This window comes from Octodon degus, unplaced genomic scaffold (genome assembly GCF_000260255.1).
Source record: "Octodon degus isolate 3935 unplaced genomic scaffold, OctDeg1.0 scaffold00279, whole genome shotgun sequence".
Taxonomy (NCBI): Eukaryota; Metazoa; Chordata; class Mammalia; order Rodentia; family Octodontidae; genus Octodon; species Octodon degus.
The window spans coordinates 1,587,918-1,604,207 of record NW_004524855.1 but is presented as its reverse complement, the minus strand read 5'-3'; the positions used below and the strand labels follow the sequence as shown (position 1 = coordinate 1,604,207).

Sequence of the window (16,290 nt, the reverse complement as noted above, 5' to 3'; positions counted from 1 at the left end):
TCTCTCTCTCTCTCTCTCTCTCTCTCTCTCTCTTCCTGACCCCTACCTCTCTCTCAGGCCCTTGCTAAGTTGCTCAGGCTGGGCTTGAATTTCCAGCCCTCCTGCCTCAGCTTCCAAGAGTGCTGGGATGGCGGCCCTCCGCACCTTGCCCAGCCTCCTAGATCTTTTCCACCTGAATCTCCCAACCCGTGAAGCATCAACAGTAATCATCCTAACCCTGCGGGGAGAAAAGTTTGGAGACCCGGGCAGACACTGGCAGGATGTACCCACCAAGACTCATTTTTGAAGTGTTCTGCTTTTATTTTGAGCACCACAATTTTCTTTTTTTTTTTTTTCGGAACCGGGGATTGAACTCAGCGAGCACCACAGTGGTATACAGTAAAATACTGCCAACTTCAAAAAACACAGAAAAACCCAACACGGAAAAATTTACCACCCATGCTGCCTTCAAAGGCAGCTGCCATCAGCGGCCACCTGTGCTCATGGCCTGGCCGGGGACCTTAAACCCCAGACCCCGGCACCAGACCCAGACTCCAGGTCCACCGGGCCGCCCAGCTCTAACAAGGATAGAATTCATGCGAAAGAAAACCAAGAGATGCTGTCATCTTCTCTATCCTTCCGCCCACTGGGTGGGGGGCGCTTTCTGCCCACGGTTTTGTGCTTTGAAAATGAAAAATACCCTCTTGCCTGGGGGCCGGCGGGCCCGTGAGCTTGGTTTGCCCGGTGCTGTCCCAGGGCAAGGCTCCGAGGTCTCCTGACAGTGGGTGAAGATCTAGCCGGGCACTTCGCTGGTCTGGCCAGCACTGTCTTCAAGGGGAGATGGAAAATGTTTAAATCTAAAACTCATTTCAGCAAGACGCCGGGCCTGATGCCCCGCCAGCTCCTCGGCTCACCACGCAAGCATCCTGTCGTCCCCGCCACCGCCTGCTGGGCTCTGCCGTCCTCTTTCCTGAGTGTCTTTTCAAGGTGTGTCACTGCCAACTGCCACCCATGGAAAGCGAGGCGGGCAAAAGCGTGGTGCTGCTCCCTGTCCACCGCAGGGCTCGGATCTGGCCCGAGCGGCTTCCGGCTGCTCCCCAAAGTCAAACGACTGCACTGGAAGTGTTCTGAGTGGATTCAGGCCACAGAAGAAGGCCACAGAAAGCTGCTCAGGAAAGAGGCCAAACTGCTTCCGAAAGCGGCCGGGAGGATGGGACGGAATGGGCATGCTGGGAGTGAGGGAGATTCGAGGCAGACTCGCGACAATGTGTCTTTTACTCCAATACATTTTAAAAACTGATTAAGCCACTGCACCTTCTGCCCACCCCCACCTATTTATTTCCAGCTAGACTGTTAGATTGCTTCCCACAGCACGCTCCGCGGAGCGGCCAGACGCCCTTCCCAGGGCTTCCTTTTCCGGGTCAGCTCCCTCTACTGCTGGGCCTGCTGTCTGAGGGCTGCAGCGGCCCTGGACCTTGCCTTGAGGGCTCCTGGGAGCGAGGCTCACCTCCCCTTCTCCAAGCCCTCCAGCCACCATCTCGCTGGGCACCTGCCTGGGCCGGGAGCTGGGCTTCCTATGACCTCACATCGGTCCTGCTACCTTAGAGGTTTTTGTGCCCCCAAAGCAAGAGGTAAGCAGGGACAGGAAGAGGTCTGCCCACTGCCACACCGAGAAGAGTAAGGAGGAAGCTGGGCCTCCACCCACGCGTGCTTGGTTCCGACCCAGAGCTCCTGTGGTCTGAGACCTAGAGCCAGGGCTCCCCCGAGGGCACCGGGGATGCGGCTCTGGAAGAGACACCCAGGAGATCGAGGAGGGCTGCTGTCGCTCCCTGGCAGCCGAGTCCCGCTGTGACCAAGTTGATCACCCCCACACCCTCCCGCTTGCTCTGGGTCTCCCTCACCATCAGTGCTGCTGAGAAGGCTCCACCAAGACCAGCGCCTTCCCTTTGAGAGGAACTCCTGTTGCCATGGCAACCACAGCCTGCCCCCCCCTTAGGGACCCTGGGACTCAAGAGTGCTGTGCCGCTGTGTGAGGGGGCCTCACAGAGGAGGTGGAGAAGAAAGGAGGAGGGAAGAGAGCGGGCTTGGTGACCCCAGAAGCCCACTGTGCGCAGGAAGTCTTCCCTTGCTCTGATGGGATGTGCGCTTTCGGATGCCGGCTCAGGGTGTACCAGAGAAAGGGGGCGGGAGCCTCGGGCAGGACCAGAGCCGAACGCTGAGCTCACGTCGCTGCCTGTGCGCCCCTCAGCTCACCTGGCCCCTGGGTTGCGCCCAGTGCCACCATAGTGCGGAGCCCAAGCCCAGGGTCACACAGCAGGAGACGGGGGACCTGGTTCTCCAGGTCGCTGGCTCCTCTCCCTGCCTCTGCCCCACTCCCTCCTGCACGCAGGGGAGCAGGTCGCAGCCATTCTGGGATGAAGGCTGGCCGGCCCTCTTTCCCCTCTTTGCTGGCTCCTGGGGCAGCTCAGGAGGCGTGAGCGCCGCCCCCTCCTCTCGACCCCCTCAGAGAGGGGCATGGGATCCACTAAGCCCGGGAGCCCCACCCTGGCTGGCCTCGTGGGGCCCACAGGAGGTTGAGTGAGCATCTCTATGCTGTGTGACCATGTCCTCATCCTGGGGACTGGGACACCCTCAGCCTCCACTGTCCTTGAGCCCCACACTGTCCAGGACAGGCTGGTCTGCCCCAGCAGTCAATCGTCAGAGGGAGGGGGGCGACAGAGGACAGTGCAGGCTGCCCAGGGCTCACGCGCTGAGGGTGGCACCATCATTTCAAACCAGGGGCGCAGGGTTGGAGGACTCGCTGCACAGCCTGGTCACCAGCATGGAAATCCATGTGTCCCTCCAAGACTGGGGTGTGGTGGGGAGTGTAGCCCAGTGGCCTGGGTTCAAAGCCCAGCTCCATCAGGTGCAGTTGCAAAGTCCCCAGCAGGTGTCAACCCTCTCTGGCCTCAGTTTCCCCACCTTGTGGACCTGCCGTAAGAATGAAATCTGAAATGATCTCTAGAGAAAGGGCTTGGTCTGCAGGAAGCACAGAGATGGCTGAAGGCTGAACTGGACCAGGTCGTGGTCAGTGTTGTCTGGGGGAGGGGGAGTAGAACACCAGCTCCCCCAGGTGACGTTCAGATGTCCACATGTGCACGGGGACCCTGCTCCGGCCCCTGCTCTGGCTCTGGCTCCCCCACACACACACACAGGGCCTGAGCCAGGGTCCTGCATGTACGCCCGGGCCTTGTGCTTTTGAATTTCCTAGTTGCCATATAAAAAAGTAAAAAGAGGCTGGGTGTGGTAGTGCATGCTTGGGGTCCCAGCACCGCAGGGGGTGGAGGCAGGAGCGCTGCAAGCTACAGCCCAGCCTGGGCCACTTAGGGGAACCTGACCTCAAAAGCAAAATGAAAAGGGCTGGCTTGAAACGCAGTGGTAGAGGCCTGGCTAGCGTGTGCAAGGCCCTGGGTCAGGCTTTTGGAGCCAGACTTTGCGGGTTCAAATCTCGCTTCTACTACTGTCCGCCTTGGCGACTTTTTAAATCCCTGTCTGTCTCAGAGTCACCCTGGAAGTCCCCTCCAGGTAGCAGCTGCAGCTGCACCCACAGCAAGCACCCCCCAGAGGCAGTCTCCCCTGACATGTGCATTATAGGCAAGGTACGTGGGCGGGCCAGGGAGACCGCCGGTCCGCAGCAGGAGGGTGCCACTCCATGGTGAGTGCCACAGTATCCCGTATTCAGGCCGCAGCAACCCCAAGAAGGTGGGCAGGAGTATCTGGGGACATGACCGTAAATGCTGCCCTGGCCCCTGGGAGCAAGAGGGGGTGGCACATGGGAACACCACGTGTCCCCCAGGAAGATGCCTGCATAATTATTTGGAGATGTTTAATTTTGTCTTTTGTTTTTGTGAGCCAGGCCTTGACTATGTAGCCCAAGCTGGTCTTGAACTCTCAGTATCCTCCTGCCTCAGACTCCTGAGTGCTGGGATTAAGGCTGTGTACCACCACGCCCTGATGAAGATGTTTAATTTCGATGTAGAATGTGGGGAAGATTTGGCAGGACGCAAAGCAGACGAGAGGCAGGGATACCGCTGCACATGCACATGCCTTCGCTTCCTGCACGCGCCCCTTGCTGCAGCTGTGGAAGCCCCGCGAGTCTCAGTCGTTCTGCATTGCCCCAGGCTGGGCACCGGGCAGACCGTGCAGCAGGGCCTGAAAGAGAGCCAGGCTGCCCAGGAGTGCCGGGCACCTAGTGTGCCCCGTGCCCCGTGAGCTCGGCGAGAGGGTCCCACTCGCTGTCTCTCAGGGCGTCACAGAGGGCCTGGACAGGGCTCCCGGCCGGCATCACAGCTGTAGTGCGAGGGCAGCCTCCCTCCGTCCGTGGGCTTCTGCTCACCCCAGTTGCCAGCATCTCTACCATCAAAAGCTGCGCATGCGTGTGGGGTGCTGTTTTCCTCACCAGCCCCTGTGACCAGTCCAGCTGTCTCCAGCGCTTGCGGCCTGGCATTTGCTTTGTTCTGAGTGTGTTTGTGAGGTTTTCTGGTTCCCTTTGTTCTCTCACCAGTGGCCGGAAGCCCTTGTCCCCAGGCCCTCTGTGACCCAGGGGCCTACAGCAGTGAAAGGTCACCTTGGTGCACCCTCCACACTAGTCTGCAGCAGGAGCGCCAGTCCAGGTCACAGGGAGCCCGAGGGGCCCCTTGGGCAGGCACAGCCCTGGGCCACGAGGTCAGCCGCGCTCGGCTGCAAGGCCCCCCACCGCCCAGTTGCGAAGCATGGGCTCTGTCCAGCCTCCAGACGGTGCCTCATGCAGCCGTCGTGTCCTTTTTTACTGTTCCTTTGAGGCACAGACGTGCTCCGTTGTCCAGACTGCCTCAAGGACATGACCCTCCTACCTCAGGCACCCGCGAGCTGGGGTCACAGGTGTGTGGCACCATGCAGTGCTCTAGGCCAGCGTGTGCAGGGCCCTGGGTCAGGCTTTTGGAGCCAGACTTTGCAGGTTCTAGGGCAGCTTCCAGCAGTGGGAACACTGGGTTCAGCTGCGTGCAGGTGGCCATGGCGGAGGCCCCGGAGGAGGCCCATGCGCTTGTAGCTACCTGGCGGGGCTGAGTGGGCACTCACCTGACAGGACAGTGTCTGTGAGCTCCCAAGGGCCCAGAGTGCCTGCCCACAGCTGGGCCTCACTCTCCTCCACTGCCTGTCACCTCAGCCCCAACACTCCCCTCAGGCCCACAGCAAGCCCCAGGCCTGGCTGACAGACACCCAGAACCATTTTTGTGCTTTTTTCTTTCTCTTTCCTCCTTCTTGAAGCACTGGGGATTGAACACAGGCTGGGCTAGAACTTGTGATCCTCCTGCCTCAGCCTCCCAGAGCCCCATTTTCTCACTCTGTCCCAGGAGCCTTTCTGGGGGTCGGGCTCCTCCTGCACTCTGGGCCCCTTCAAGCTGCTCCCCCAGGGAACAAGCTTAGGTGCATCTTCTAGGGTCCTGGCTCTCAGGGCCTCTGCTGGCTGGCTGGCTGGCTGGCTGGCTGGCTGGCTGGCTGGGAGGAAGAGCGGCCTCTGCCCTCCTGCGTGGGGCAGCTTCCCCCGCTTGGCCTGAAGCATCCCTGCTCCTACAACTAGGAGTGTGCATAATCGTTCTAGTTTCGATGCCCTCCTGTCCTTCTGCAAAGCAATACCTCAGAAGACGCTGTCTCTCCTGAGGTGATGCAGGTGCTAGCGTGGGTGCATGTCCCGTGGCTGCTGCTTGTTCTAGACAAGCATTGGAAGCGTCGGAAGGATCAGAAGCCCCTTTATGCACTGACATCTTCTAGCGCTTGCAAGTCGACGAGGTGCTGCAGCCAGGATTCCCAACAGCGCTGCCTCCCCACACCACGGAGACAGCTGCTGGCAACCAGGGCCATCGGCTCTCTGGGAAAGGGCTGCGCAGGGCCGGCTAAGAGGGTGGCCTGGGCCCCTGCCAGGCTAGAGTTCCCTCTATCTGCAGTTTCTGCTGTGGCAAGAGCGGAGGCGGGTGTCTTTCTATGCAGGTGTTGGTGCTCACAGGCAGGGGCAAAGGTTGCTTCTTAGATGACTGTCACAGCTGGACATGGAACCGTCTGGAGGTGGGAGGTGTGGGGTGGAAGTGCCCTGCCTCAGGGCACCCTCGGACCCTGCAGCAGGAGGACACTGGGTAGCGCCTGCTTGTGGTTCCAACCGCGCAGAAATCTGAGAACACAGATCTGAACTCCTTTCCTGGGACAAAACAGGAGAATGTGACACCAAATGCAGGTGTTGAACATGGCGAGTTCAATAAACTGGCTTGGCGACAGCTGTCCTTTGGGCTGGCAGCTTCCTGCTCAGCCTTCCAGTCAACCAGCCAATCAGCAAGCACTCTACCGAGCACCTCTGGGAACATACTGTTGACCCTGGCCACTAGGGCTTGCTCATCCGATGAGAATATGTGTGACTCCGTGGAAGAGAAAGTGGTGACCCAGAGTCAGAAAGCAGCTGCAGAACTGAGCCTCAGCCCCCGCCACTCTGCTACATAACTACACACCCACACAGAACAGCTAACACCTACCCCTCCGACTCCTCCACAAACCTCACAGGGCCACTGGCTATTGCCATGGGAACAGGGCATCTGAAATCTCACTCTGAATGTCACGTTGCCACTGAGCATGGGCTCTGCATTCTGAGTCACTTCCCCTTGGGGGTTAAGCCAGGCACGCGTGCATGTGCATGTGCATACGTGTGTGTGCGCACCTGCACATGTGTGCATGCTCATCAGGCGTGAGCCAGCAGTGTTCGGTGCAGCACCCACTGCATCTTTACCTGGGTCCTGGCCCTGCAGGCTCTCGTGGCCCACTGTCCCATGGGGAGGCACCATGCCACCACTGCCCTGGCCCAGACTTAGACAAGGGGGCTCTGGGTGCAAAGGGACAGGAAGTGCCAGGGGCTTGCTCGAGAACACAAAGGTGGCTGCCTGTCCCCAGGTCCCCAGTCCCAGCCCACCTTGCATGCTTGTAAACCACTGAAGACCCATCACCTTCGGGACAGCTCTACAGAGCAGGGGACAGCTAAGCTGTGACCTCGTGGGTCTGGAAAACCAGACCAGCAGGACAGCATGGCCGCTGTGAGGAAGGCAGTGGCTTTCTGGTCTGGACCAGCCAGGGAACAGGCACCAGGACATGACCCTCCTCCCTCCACCCTTCCCGCCAGGCCCCTCAGTCACTGGACCCATGAAGCCACAGGCCAGGAAGCTGCTAAGCTCTGCCTTGGTGCAGAGGGGACAGGGAATCTGGAGGGACAAAGAACCGTCTCTGTCCAGGGCACTCACCCTTATCCCTTGGCCTCCCTTCTGGAGAACACCCGTACCTGCCCGGCTGCCACAGACCATAAGCAGCGTAACTGGCTGGGCCCCATGCCCTGGGCCTCTGCCTCCTCCAACAGTACTTTCCGGCCCCAGAGCTCAGTCAGCCCTGGTCAACAAGTCCTACCCATCCCATACTGTGGTGTGCAATCTTCAAATTCTCCAAGCAAGTTTTCTCCTAAACCTCTCCCACTTCCTAGCTGCCCGGGTCATCCCCCTTCAGCCTCACAAGACTTTCCCAGGGTCAGGACCATAGAGGAAAGCTGTCACCCATCTGCAGTGGCTCAGCACTTGGTGGGTCAGGCCAAGGAGGGCAGGACCTGCTACCCAGGGTATCTTCCTGTCCCTGCCGTGGAGGTGGAGGTGTCTTTCTCAAGCCAGGCTCCAGGAAGGGAAGGCCCTGGCCCCAGGCCACCTCTGGGACCCCGAGCCTGAGCCTGCTCAACCCCAGCTTCTGCTGCTTCCTTGCAGGGCTGCAGTCCCCAGCGGTGCCCACACCTGGCCAGCACAATGCCAGCATCAAGGCCCCAGAGCCAGGTGAGCAGTGCGGGCCCCAGGGGCACAAGGGGCCCAGGGTGGGGAGGGCACTTGGGCTCCTCTCCTCCTGGCCTGGGGCACAAGTTCCAGTCAGATTCCTTGGGGAACCAAGCTAGGAGGGGACACAAGACACCCACCGGGCTAAGACCTGGAGGCCACGAGGCCCAGAGACAGGGCGAGCTAGGCCTCTCTCACCCTGGGTGGCCTCCAGTCAGCCTTGGGTGCTTTCTCCTCAACATAAAGCAAGCTGGAGGGTCAGTCCAATGGCAGCCCTCCTCCTAGTCCCATTCTGCAGACTGGAAGGCAAAGGCCCAGGTGTGGGAAAAGGTGTCCAGGTCATCAGCCCATCCACTCCCTCCAGGTCTCGGGGTGCGCCTGGCCAACGGGAGCAGCCACTGCCTCGGGGAGGTGGAGGTCAGGCTCGGGGCCCTCTGGGCGCCTGTGTGTGGGGCAAGGTGGGACCACCAGGCTGCTGAGGCCGTGTGTCGCGAGCTGGGCTGCGGTGGGGCGGAGGCGACCCCCGAACCTGAGCCTGGGATCGCCGTGGGCAACACCAGCGCTGCCAATGCCACGCATGAGCACAAACACGCACTCTCCATCCGGTGCGCCGGCCCCAAGTGGGGGCTCTGCGAGGTGGTAAAGGTTGCGTGTGGAGGCGACGTGGGCCCAGCCCGGGTCACCTGTGCAGGTATAAGCGACCCCTGAGACCCTACACCCAGCCCAGCTAGGGAACTCCAACCACATGTAGGCTGGGTTTCCCTCAAGCACGCTGGCCCCACCCCTACAAATCTGCCCCCAGACCTCTTCCCTGCTCTGTTGCCTGTGCCCCCGCCACGCAGTCCTAGCTCTCCCCCTCCCGCCTCTGAGCCTGGACTCCAGGGTCCCCACCCCACTGCCGCCCACCTCTCGGTCCCGCCCATTCCCCCCTCCCCTCCAACCACCCGACCCCGCCCCTCCCCGGGTCCTCCTCTCCCCATGCTGGCCTGGGCTCCACCTCACCCCCTCCACAGAGGCCCGAGACCTGAGGCTGGTGGGTGGAGCCAGCCCGTGCGCTGGCCGAGTGGAGATGCTGGAGCGTGGTGCGTGGGGCACCATGTGCGATGACGCCTGGGACCTGCAGGATGCCCATGTGGCGTGCAGGCAGCTGGGCTGTGGCTGGGCCGTGGAGGCCACACCAGGCCTGCGCTTCCCTGCCGGCCGGGGTCTCATCCACCGCGACGTAGTGACCTGCACGGGCGATGAGGCGCACCTGTGGGAATGCGTGGGAAGGCCGGGCGATGGCTACTGCGGCCACAAGGAGGACGCGGGCGTCGTGTGCTCAGGTCAGTGGGCCTGGGCTCGGGGGTGAGGGACGGCTTGGCCCCCTCCTGGGGAGGGCTTGGGGAGGGCCGCTAGCAGAGCGGGGCTGGGCACCGTGCAGGTGCGACCACGCGGTTCAGCCCAGCCAGGGCATCTCAGAATGTGCGGGCGTTAAGTGTGAATCCTGACCCAGCAGGTCAAGTGGTGCTGTAGATGCTCCGCTGCTGGACTGGAAGCTGACCCAGGGGGTGGGGGTGGGGAGTCGGGGGTTCTGGATCCCTAGCAGGGTTGCCCGCAGGTGGGAAGGGACCTGGAACCCCTCCTCCTGAACTGACAGCCAAATCCTCTGTCTCAAGAACACCAGTCCTGGCGCCTGACCGGGGGTGGTGACCTCTGCGAAGGACAGGTGGAGGTGCACTTCCGTGGAGTATGGAGCACCGTGTGCGACAGCGAGTGGTACCAGCCGGAGGCCGACGTGCTGTGCCGGGCCTTGGGCTGTGGGCATGCGCTGGACCGGCCCCCCGGGCAGCCCCACTCGCTGCAGGGCAGGATGTTCTACTCCTGCCGCGGTGAGGAAGCCACGCCCTTTCTCTGCACGTGGAGGTTCAACAACTCCAACCTGTGCAGCCAGTCCCGGGCAGCCAGAGTGCTCTGCTCAGGTACCAGTCCCTCTGGGACCCCAGACCTTCTGCTCAAGGGGGGACCTTGCCTTCCCCGTACCCAGGGAGAGCTCCACCAGACACTGGGCATCTTCTACAGAGGCTGTGCTCGCCCCGTGGGTCCGATCCCTATTAGCATTACTATGTGCTTAGCAGAGACGGAGCCTGCTGGCCTCCGCAGGGCTGGTGCCCCTGGGAAAGCTACAGAGGAGGAGACCTGGCTGGTAGCACTAGCACCCTGCTCCCGGGCAAGCAGTGCCAAAGGCATAGCTCAGCCCAGCCCCAGACGCACCTTGGGAACTGGGTCCCTGTCTCCCACGCCAGAAATGGCTCGACAATGAGGCAGGTGCTACCCAAGGGCTGGAGGAAGACAAGCGCTGCTGCATCGAGCCCGGGGGCCGCTTCAGAGGTCTTGGGTGTGGGAGTAAGGGTCACACGGAACAACCTTAGCTGTGTGTCCAAGTGGAGTTCAGAGACCTGGATCCATGACTGGCTCTGCTGTGTGCAGCTGGAGGCTTGGGACAGTCCCTTAGCCAGTCATTTTCCTGGGACATGTGCCTGGAAAGTCACTCCCACCTGCCAGGGTGCACCCCTGCCCTGTGAGCACACAGGAGGGGGGGACCAGGACCCCAAGTGCTCTGTCAGCAGGGCCCAGGGACATGCAGAGGTGTGGAGAGGAGGGAGAATCCTGCCACTGGGTCTGCCTCCTAACCACAGTGCCCCAGCCCAACACCATAAGCTCCTGCTGGTTTGGGGAGCCAGGGTGTCCTGAGCCATTTGCCCCTGTCCCCGGCTACCCGCCTGTCCTCCTGGGTTCCTCTCCAGGTGTGTGCATAGGTGCTTACAAGTGTGCAAGCGACGGGTAATTCCTCACAGGTTCCCGGAGATGGTACAACCTGTCCTCAGCCCAGGTCCCCTCCAGCACTCAGCCGGCGACTGTAGGTAAGCACTGCTTCCCGCAGAAGCCTGGGTGTGCAGTGTGTGGGTTGGTGTCCATGCAGGTACGTGCCTGCCCAAAGGTGGACAGGTAGTTTGTCCCCACCCTCCCTAGCCAGTGGCCCTGCCCCAGGACTCCCTGGGGCTTGGGCTCCCCCAGTAATGGCCAGGCCACAGCTCCCAAGAGTGCCCTCCCCACTGTCCTGGGGGCTCCCCCAGGACAGTCAGGAAGTACAACAGGCACAGGCCCCTCAAGAAGGTGGGAGGTGCCTGGCAGCAGCTGCTGTGTCCCTAAGGTCTGAGCAGTGTCCTTTCCCAAGCTCCCCCTTGGCAACCATATGTCAAGGGCTCCTCAGACCCTGAACCCACAGCTGGGCTTGCAGTGTTGTACCCCACATCCACTCCTTCTCTGCCTGAGCCCGCTCTTGGCTGCTCCAGGGAGAAGGCTCTAGCCCAAGCGGTGCCCCTTGCTGAGCTCAGAAAGAAATGAATACAGTTGCTTTCACCAGCTGCCAGCCCTGCCCTCCCTGGCCCAGCCCCACACACCACAACTCCTGCCTTTGAGCAGCAGGTGGCCAGCGGCTCTCTCACCTCCTCCAGAAGCCCTCATGGGGGTGAGGGGTGGGACAGCCCCACGGGAGGGTGGGACAGCGAGGCGCCACAGGCCCTGTGCCCCAGGTTCCTGTCCACTTGCTGAGGTTCCCTAGACAGAGCCCCGGATCTGTGACGCTGCTGCACTGGCTTCCCGGGACCAAGTGCCTGGCAAGGCGGTTCTTGGCCATCGCCCAAGAAGCAGTGTCTTCCTCAGCTTCTTACTGCGGGCACACAATGCCCAACACCCTCAAAGCAGAGGACAAGAGGCCTACTTTAGCACGTGGATTTTGAAGGATTCAGCAGTCAGCTGACTCCAGGCGGGAAGATGCAGTAGAGAGGCCTGGTGGGGGACAGCTGCTCAAAGCTGGTGGCCTGCAAGCCAGGAGGGAAGGGGATGCGGGGCGGACTGACACTTCCGGGCCACAGCCAGTGACTGCCTCTTCTGAGCAGCTCACCTGCTGGGTCTCAGAGGCATTGTCTGCTGGCAGGAAACTTAGTGGTTTATTCTCTTAATATGCATTCATTGAGCACCTGCTGTATGCCCAGCATCTAAAATCAGTCGGGAAAAATTGGGGGGAAAGGAAGGCAGGAGGAGAGTGAGAAAGGGTAACAGATCTGTTGTGCAAAAGGTGGACGGAAGAAAGGTGAAGAGACACTGCCCTCCGTTCCTTCTCCCTGAGTTGCTTCTCCTTTCCAGAATCGTGGGTGACAGTGAAGATGGAGGACAAGGCGTCTCCAGCGCTGGTGCTGCTCATGCCCAGCCTGGTCTTGGGCTTCCTCCTCCTCTGTGCCCTGGTCTTCATCGTCATCCTCCTCCTGAGAGTCAAGGGGAAATACGGTGGGTGTGGAGCTGGGGCCCAGAGGGGCGTGGGGAGTGGCAGGGCTGGGGGCAGGGCTGCTGGGGCCGGCTGCTGGGGCGGGCCACTTTCCCCAGCATGCCCAGCAGGAGTGGATGCAGCAGGGTGGGCTCCCGCGAGGTCAGCCTGTGTGCTCCTCTGTGTGTGTGTGTGTGTGTGTGTGTGTGTGTGTGTGTGTGTCTGTGTGTGTGTGTACTCGTGTGTGTGTGCATGTGTGATGGAGGTGGGATTTGGCTGAGGCCAAAACTCAGGAGATGGGAAGCAGCAAATCCCCACTTTGGGGCTGCCCTATCCGCCTCCCTCCTTCAGCCCTCCCAGCCACCGGGAACCACCAGCACCTCCTGCCTGCAGCCGGCCCAGCAGGCAGCAACAGCTATCATGTGGTGCCCGTTGCCATCTCCAAAGAAGGTAGGACGCCACCTGCCCGGGGAGAAGGCAAGCGGAGGGCACAACTTTCTGGAGGGCCAGCTCCCAGCTGTGGAGTGGCCCTGCCCTGCACCCCGTGTCCCTCTCTGGCTTGGCGAGGGGTAACCTTCCAGCCACCACTTGCTTAGGACCCCAGGCTGTCCCCTGGCCTGACACGTGAGGCCAGCAGCGTTTAGGTCTTAGTGGTTAGAGGGGAGCTCTGTGGTGCTCTGGGCTGGTGGCCGAGACACTGTCACCTTCTTCAGTGTCCTGCCCAGTCGGCTTCTGCAGAGATTTCCCTGGGGCATGATTTTGTTTCATAAATTGGGCAGCCCGTCCTACGTGGTACACAGATTTCCACCTCTCAGAAGTTTCACAGAACACTCGAGTGCTGTCACTTGCACTGTGGTGGGATCTGTTTGTGTCCCGTGGCACAAAGCCCTCCATGTGGCCCAGCCAGCATGTGGGCTCTGCGTGGCATCTCACGTGGGGCAGCCCGAGGTCGAGTTGGGGGTCCGCCTCCCTGGGCAAGTCAAGAGCCACTCTGAGCCATGGTTTCCTGCATGCACTGTGATAATCTTGGCCCTGCATCCGCGAGTGTTAGTGAGCTGTGTCTGAGACGGCGCCTGGGCTTAGGTGCTGTGCCATTGGCCAAAAGCATGCACACGGCCGTGTGGAGCCGTGTGGAGCTCCCCCGCCCCCCCACCTTGCAGGCTCCGGCCCTCGCTTACGCTCCCTTCCTGCCCACCATGGTGCCCTGTGGCTGCCCCCGCCGCCCAGCGCCTGCCCCCTCTGTTCTCACCCAGCTCCCCAGCCACTGGCCCCAGGTCGGGTCCCAACCCCTGAGGACTCGGACTCGGACTCCGGCTCCGATTATGAGCACTACGACTTCAGCGTCCAGCCACCTGTGGCCCTGACCACCTTCTACAGTGAGTGCTTGGTGCGGGGAGCAATGGGCCGGAGGGGCCGGGGCCCAGGGCATTTCTGTGGGACCCTGGCTCTCAGTCTGCCCGTGGCTACCACGAGCAAGCCTGATGCTTCTGGAAAGTGCCATCTGTGTCCCCTGCGTCCCTGTGTCCCTGCTGGCCCCGTGCCCCATTACCCCATCCGGCCTGTCCCACAGTTGCTGGCCCCTCCCCTGCCCTGGGGCCCAGAGAGGGAGGCAGACAGTAATTTCCCACCACAAGGGCAGTGTGGGAGTCTGTCCAGAGAGGTGCAAAGGACAGGGTCCCTGGAAGCCCGGGCCAGGCCCCCTTTTCCTGCTCCTGGGGAGTCCCTGACGTGTCACTGGTCCGTGTGGTCCCGGGTGGCTCACCACACAGTGAGCTCAGCCTGCGCAGACCCCACACACAGGGGGACCCAGAGGTCCAGCCACTGTCGGGGTCCCTGCCCCATCTTCTGGCTGGGCACGTGCTGGGATGCAGAGACTCCAGCCCTGAGATGTCCCAAGAGTTGGGCCACAGCCAGGGGTGCCAGCGCCTTGGAGCCCACGCCAAGGCACTGACCACCTGGGCACCAGGCTCTATCGGTCTCTTTGGAGGCTGGGGACCTGACTGTGCAGATCCCTGGCTCCTGCCCCAGGCTTTCAGGGGATGCACAGGGGAGAAAACAGACTCATCCATCCAGGCTGGGCTGACAGGGCACTGTGCATCTGGCTGGCAGCAGTGTCCCTGCTGTGTGTGGTACCTGGGCCTGATGTGGTACTATGTCCCCCACCTCTCTTCTCCTGTTTGTCCTGCAGATTCCCAGCGGCACCGGGTCACAGAGGCAGAGGCCCAGCAGTGCCGGTTCCAGATGCCGCCCTTAGAGGAAGGTGAGTCGGTGCAAGGGAGGCTCGTGGGGGGACAGGACACTGGCTCCAATCGGTCCTGTGGCCCGGGCATCCTGGAGCTGTCCACCTGCCCTCCCCACACGGCGTCCTGTGGCAAGAAGCTCCCACACTGCCCTTGTGGTGGGAAATTACTGTCTGCCTCCCTCTCTGGGCCCCAGGGCAGGGGAGGGGCCAGCAACTGTGGGACAGGGGGCCTTCTGCAGCCTGACTTCAAGCCCCCTTCTGGGCAGCTGCTTGGGGCCTCACTGGCTTTGTTCCTGGCCCAGGACTTGAAGAGCTGCACACCCCTCCCACACTGGCCACCCTGCAGGGACCCTGTGCCCTAGACACTGCTGCCCCAGGGGACCCTGGGCATCATCAGGGCGGCAGCAGTGGGTCTAGCACGTCTTCCGGCGAGGACTACTGCAACAGCCCGCGCAGCAAGCCACTGCCGTGGAGCCCCCATGCATTTTCCCTGCAGCAGAGCCCGGGCCTGGAGCTGGCTGGCTCCCAGATGACCTTCTCTGGGAGTGGTGAGTCCGAGGTCCCCCATCCTGATGTGCCTGTCCTGGAAAGGAGCAAGTTCGATCCCCAAGCCAGGCACAGTCCCGGCCTCATCTGTGGCCTAGGCCTCAGTCCTTGAGGTTAGGCCAGGCTGTGGCTCTCCTGAGTGCCCGAGGCTCCAGTGCTGGCAGCCCCACCCTGACTGGGGTGACTGGCTGGTCTGGGGTCTTCGCAGGGCCCCCCGCAGATGACAGCTCCAGCACCTCGTCCGGGGAGTGGTATCAGAACTTCCAGTCACCAACCCAGCCCCAGCCCACAGAGCAGTTTGAGTGTCCAGGTAAGGCAGCAGAGGGCTGGAAGGCAGAGACAGCCCTAGGGCGTGGCAGAGCAGGAGGGGGATGGGCCGGATCCCAGTTGCAGGGGCTGGAGGTAGGGGGACAGAGCAGGGACAGCCATGGCCCCAGGGAGGCTGAGGGCCCAGCACTCACACAGCCCACACTGCAGGTGAGCTCTGGCCTGGGTCAGGCTGGCCCAGACGGGTGTGAAGAGGTGCCTGGATGGGGAGCAGGTGGGGCCCCCTGACCCGAGACTCCTGCCCAGGTCCCTGCGGCCCCCAGCCTGAGTTCTCCTCCTCCGAGGGCGACTACGACGACATTGGAGCAGCCTAGTGGGGCCCCGCTGCGGTTTCCAGGAGGGCCCCACTGCCTGCTGCTCCAGGCACCCCAGATCACCAGGTGTGGCTGAGGCCTCCCCAGGATGGAAGGACCCATGCTGTCTGTCTCTTGAGACACGGGCAAGCAGGAGCGATGGCTGAGGCAGGAGGATCAACACAAGTTCCTAGCGAGATCCTGTCTCAAATAAACAACCACATAGGCGGGCAGGAGTCTAGGTGGATTTATTGTGAAGTGGATACTGACTCTGGCCTCCGGATGCCTTTCTGTGCGCTCGGAGGTGACCTGGCCCTGGAGCCCTGGAGACCCCCAAGAGGCCACTGACAGCTGCCGTCCGTCTGTCCATCTCCTGAGCCAGCCAATGTCTCCTTTCGGGCTCCCAGACTTCACGAGGGGACCCTCGTGAAGAAGCTCCTCACTGAACCTGGCCTGGCCAAGGTGGGAGGGTCTCTATGGAAGTCTCCCTTCCTGGCGTCACCAGGCATGCGGTGTGGCTGGGCTGGGTGCCAGGGGACCTTACCATGGTGCTGGGGGGTGCCAGGGCCCCCAACAGAGGACAGTATGTGCTGCACGCGCATGTTGGCACTGTCAGTGCACACTCTTTGGGATGCCCCTTTACCTTGTCCCCCTGCGCCTGTTCCCGTGTCCACAGAGCCACTCTGCCTGGCCACCAGAGCCAGCCTGGATATGTGCAGGGGCAGCCTGAGCGCT

At 61.8% G+C, this 16,290-nt stretch overlaps 1 protein-coding gene across 1 annotated transcript in view; it reads left to right on the top strand.

The window, feature by feature from the left end:
- The window catches only part of Cd6 (CD6 molecule), a 23,350-nt gene extending 7,758 nt beyond the window's left edge, over nt 1-15,592 (top strand). Inside the window, exons 2-13 of the mRNA XM_023707030.1 lie at nt 7,779-7,844; nt 8,206-8,532; nt 8,855-9,166; nt 9,500-9,802; nt 10,679-10,744; nt 12,030-12,170; nt 12,499-12,597; nt 13,401-13,523; nt 14,336-14,407; nt 14,692-14,937; nt 15,144-15,245; nt 15,509-15,592. Coding sequence (XP_023562798.1) covers nt 7,779-7,844; nt 8,206-8,532; nt 8,855-9,166; nt 9,500-9,802; nt 10,679-10,744; nt 12,030-12,170; nt 12,499-12,597; nt 13,401-13,523; nt 14,336-14,407; nt 14,692-14,937; nt 15,144-15,245; nt 15,509-15,576 — 1,925 coding nt within the window. The 3' untranslated portion in view covers nt 15,577-15,592. The remainder of the gene's footprint in view (nt 1-7,778; nt 7,845-8,205; nt 8,533-8,854; nt 9,167-9,499; nt 9,803-10,678; nt 10,745-12,029; nt 12,171-12,498; nt 12,598-13,400; nt 13,524-14,335; nt 14,408-14,691; nt 14,938-15,143; nt 15,246-15,508) is intronic.
- Nucleotides 15,593-16,290: the final 698 nt, after the last annotated feature.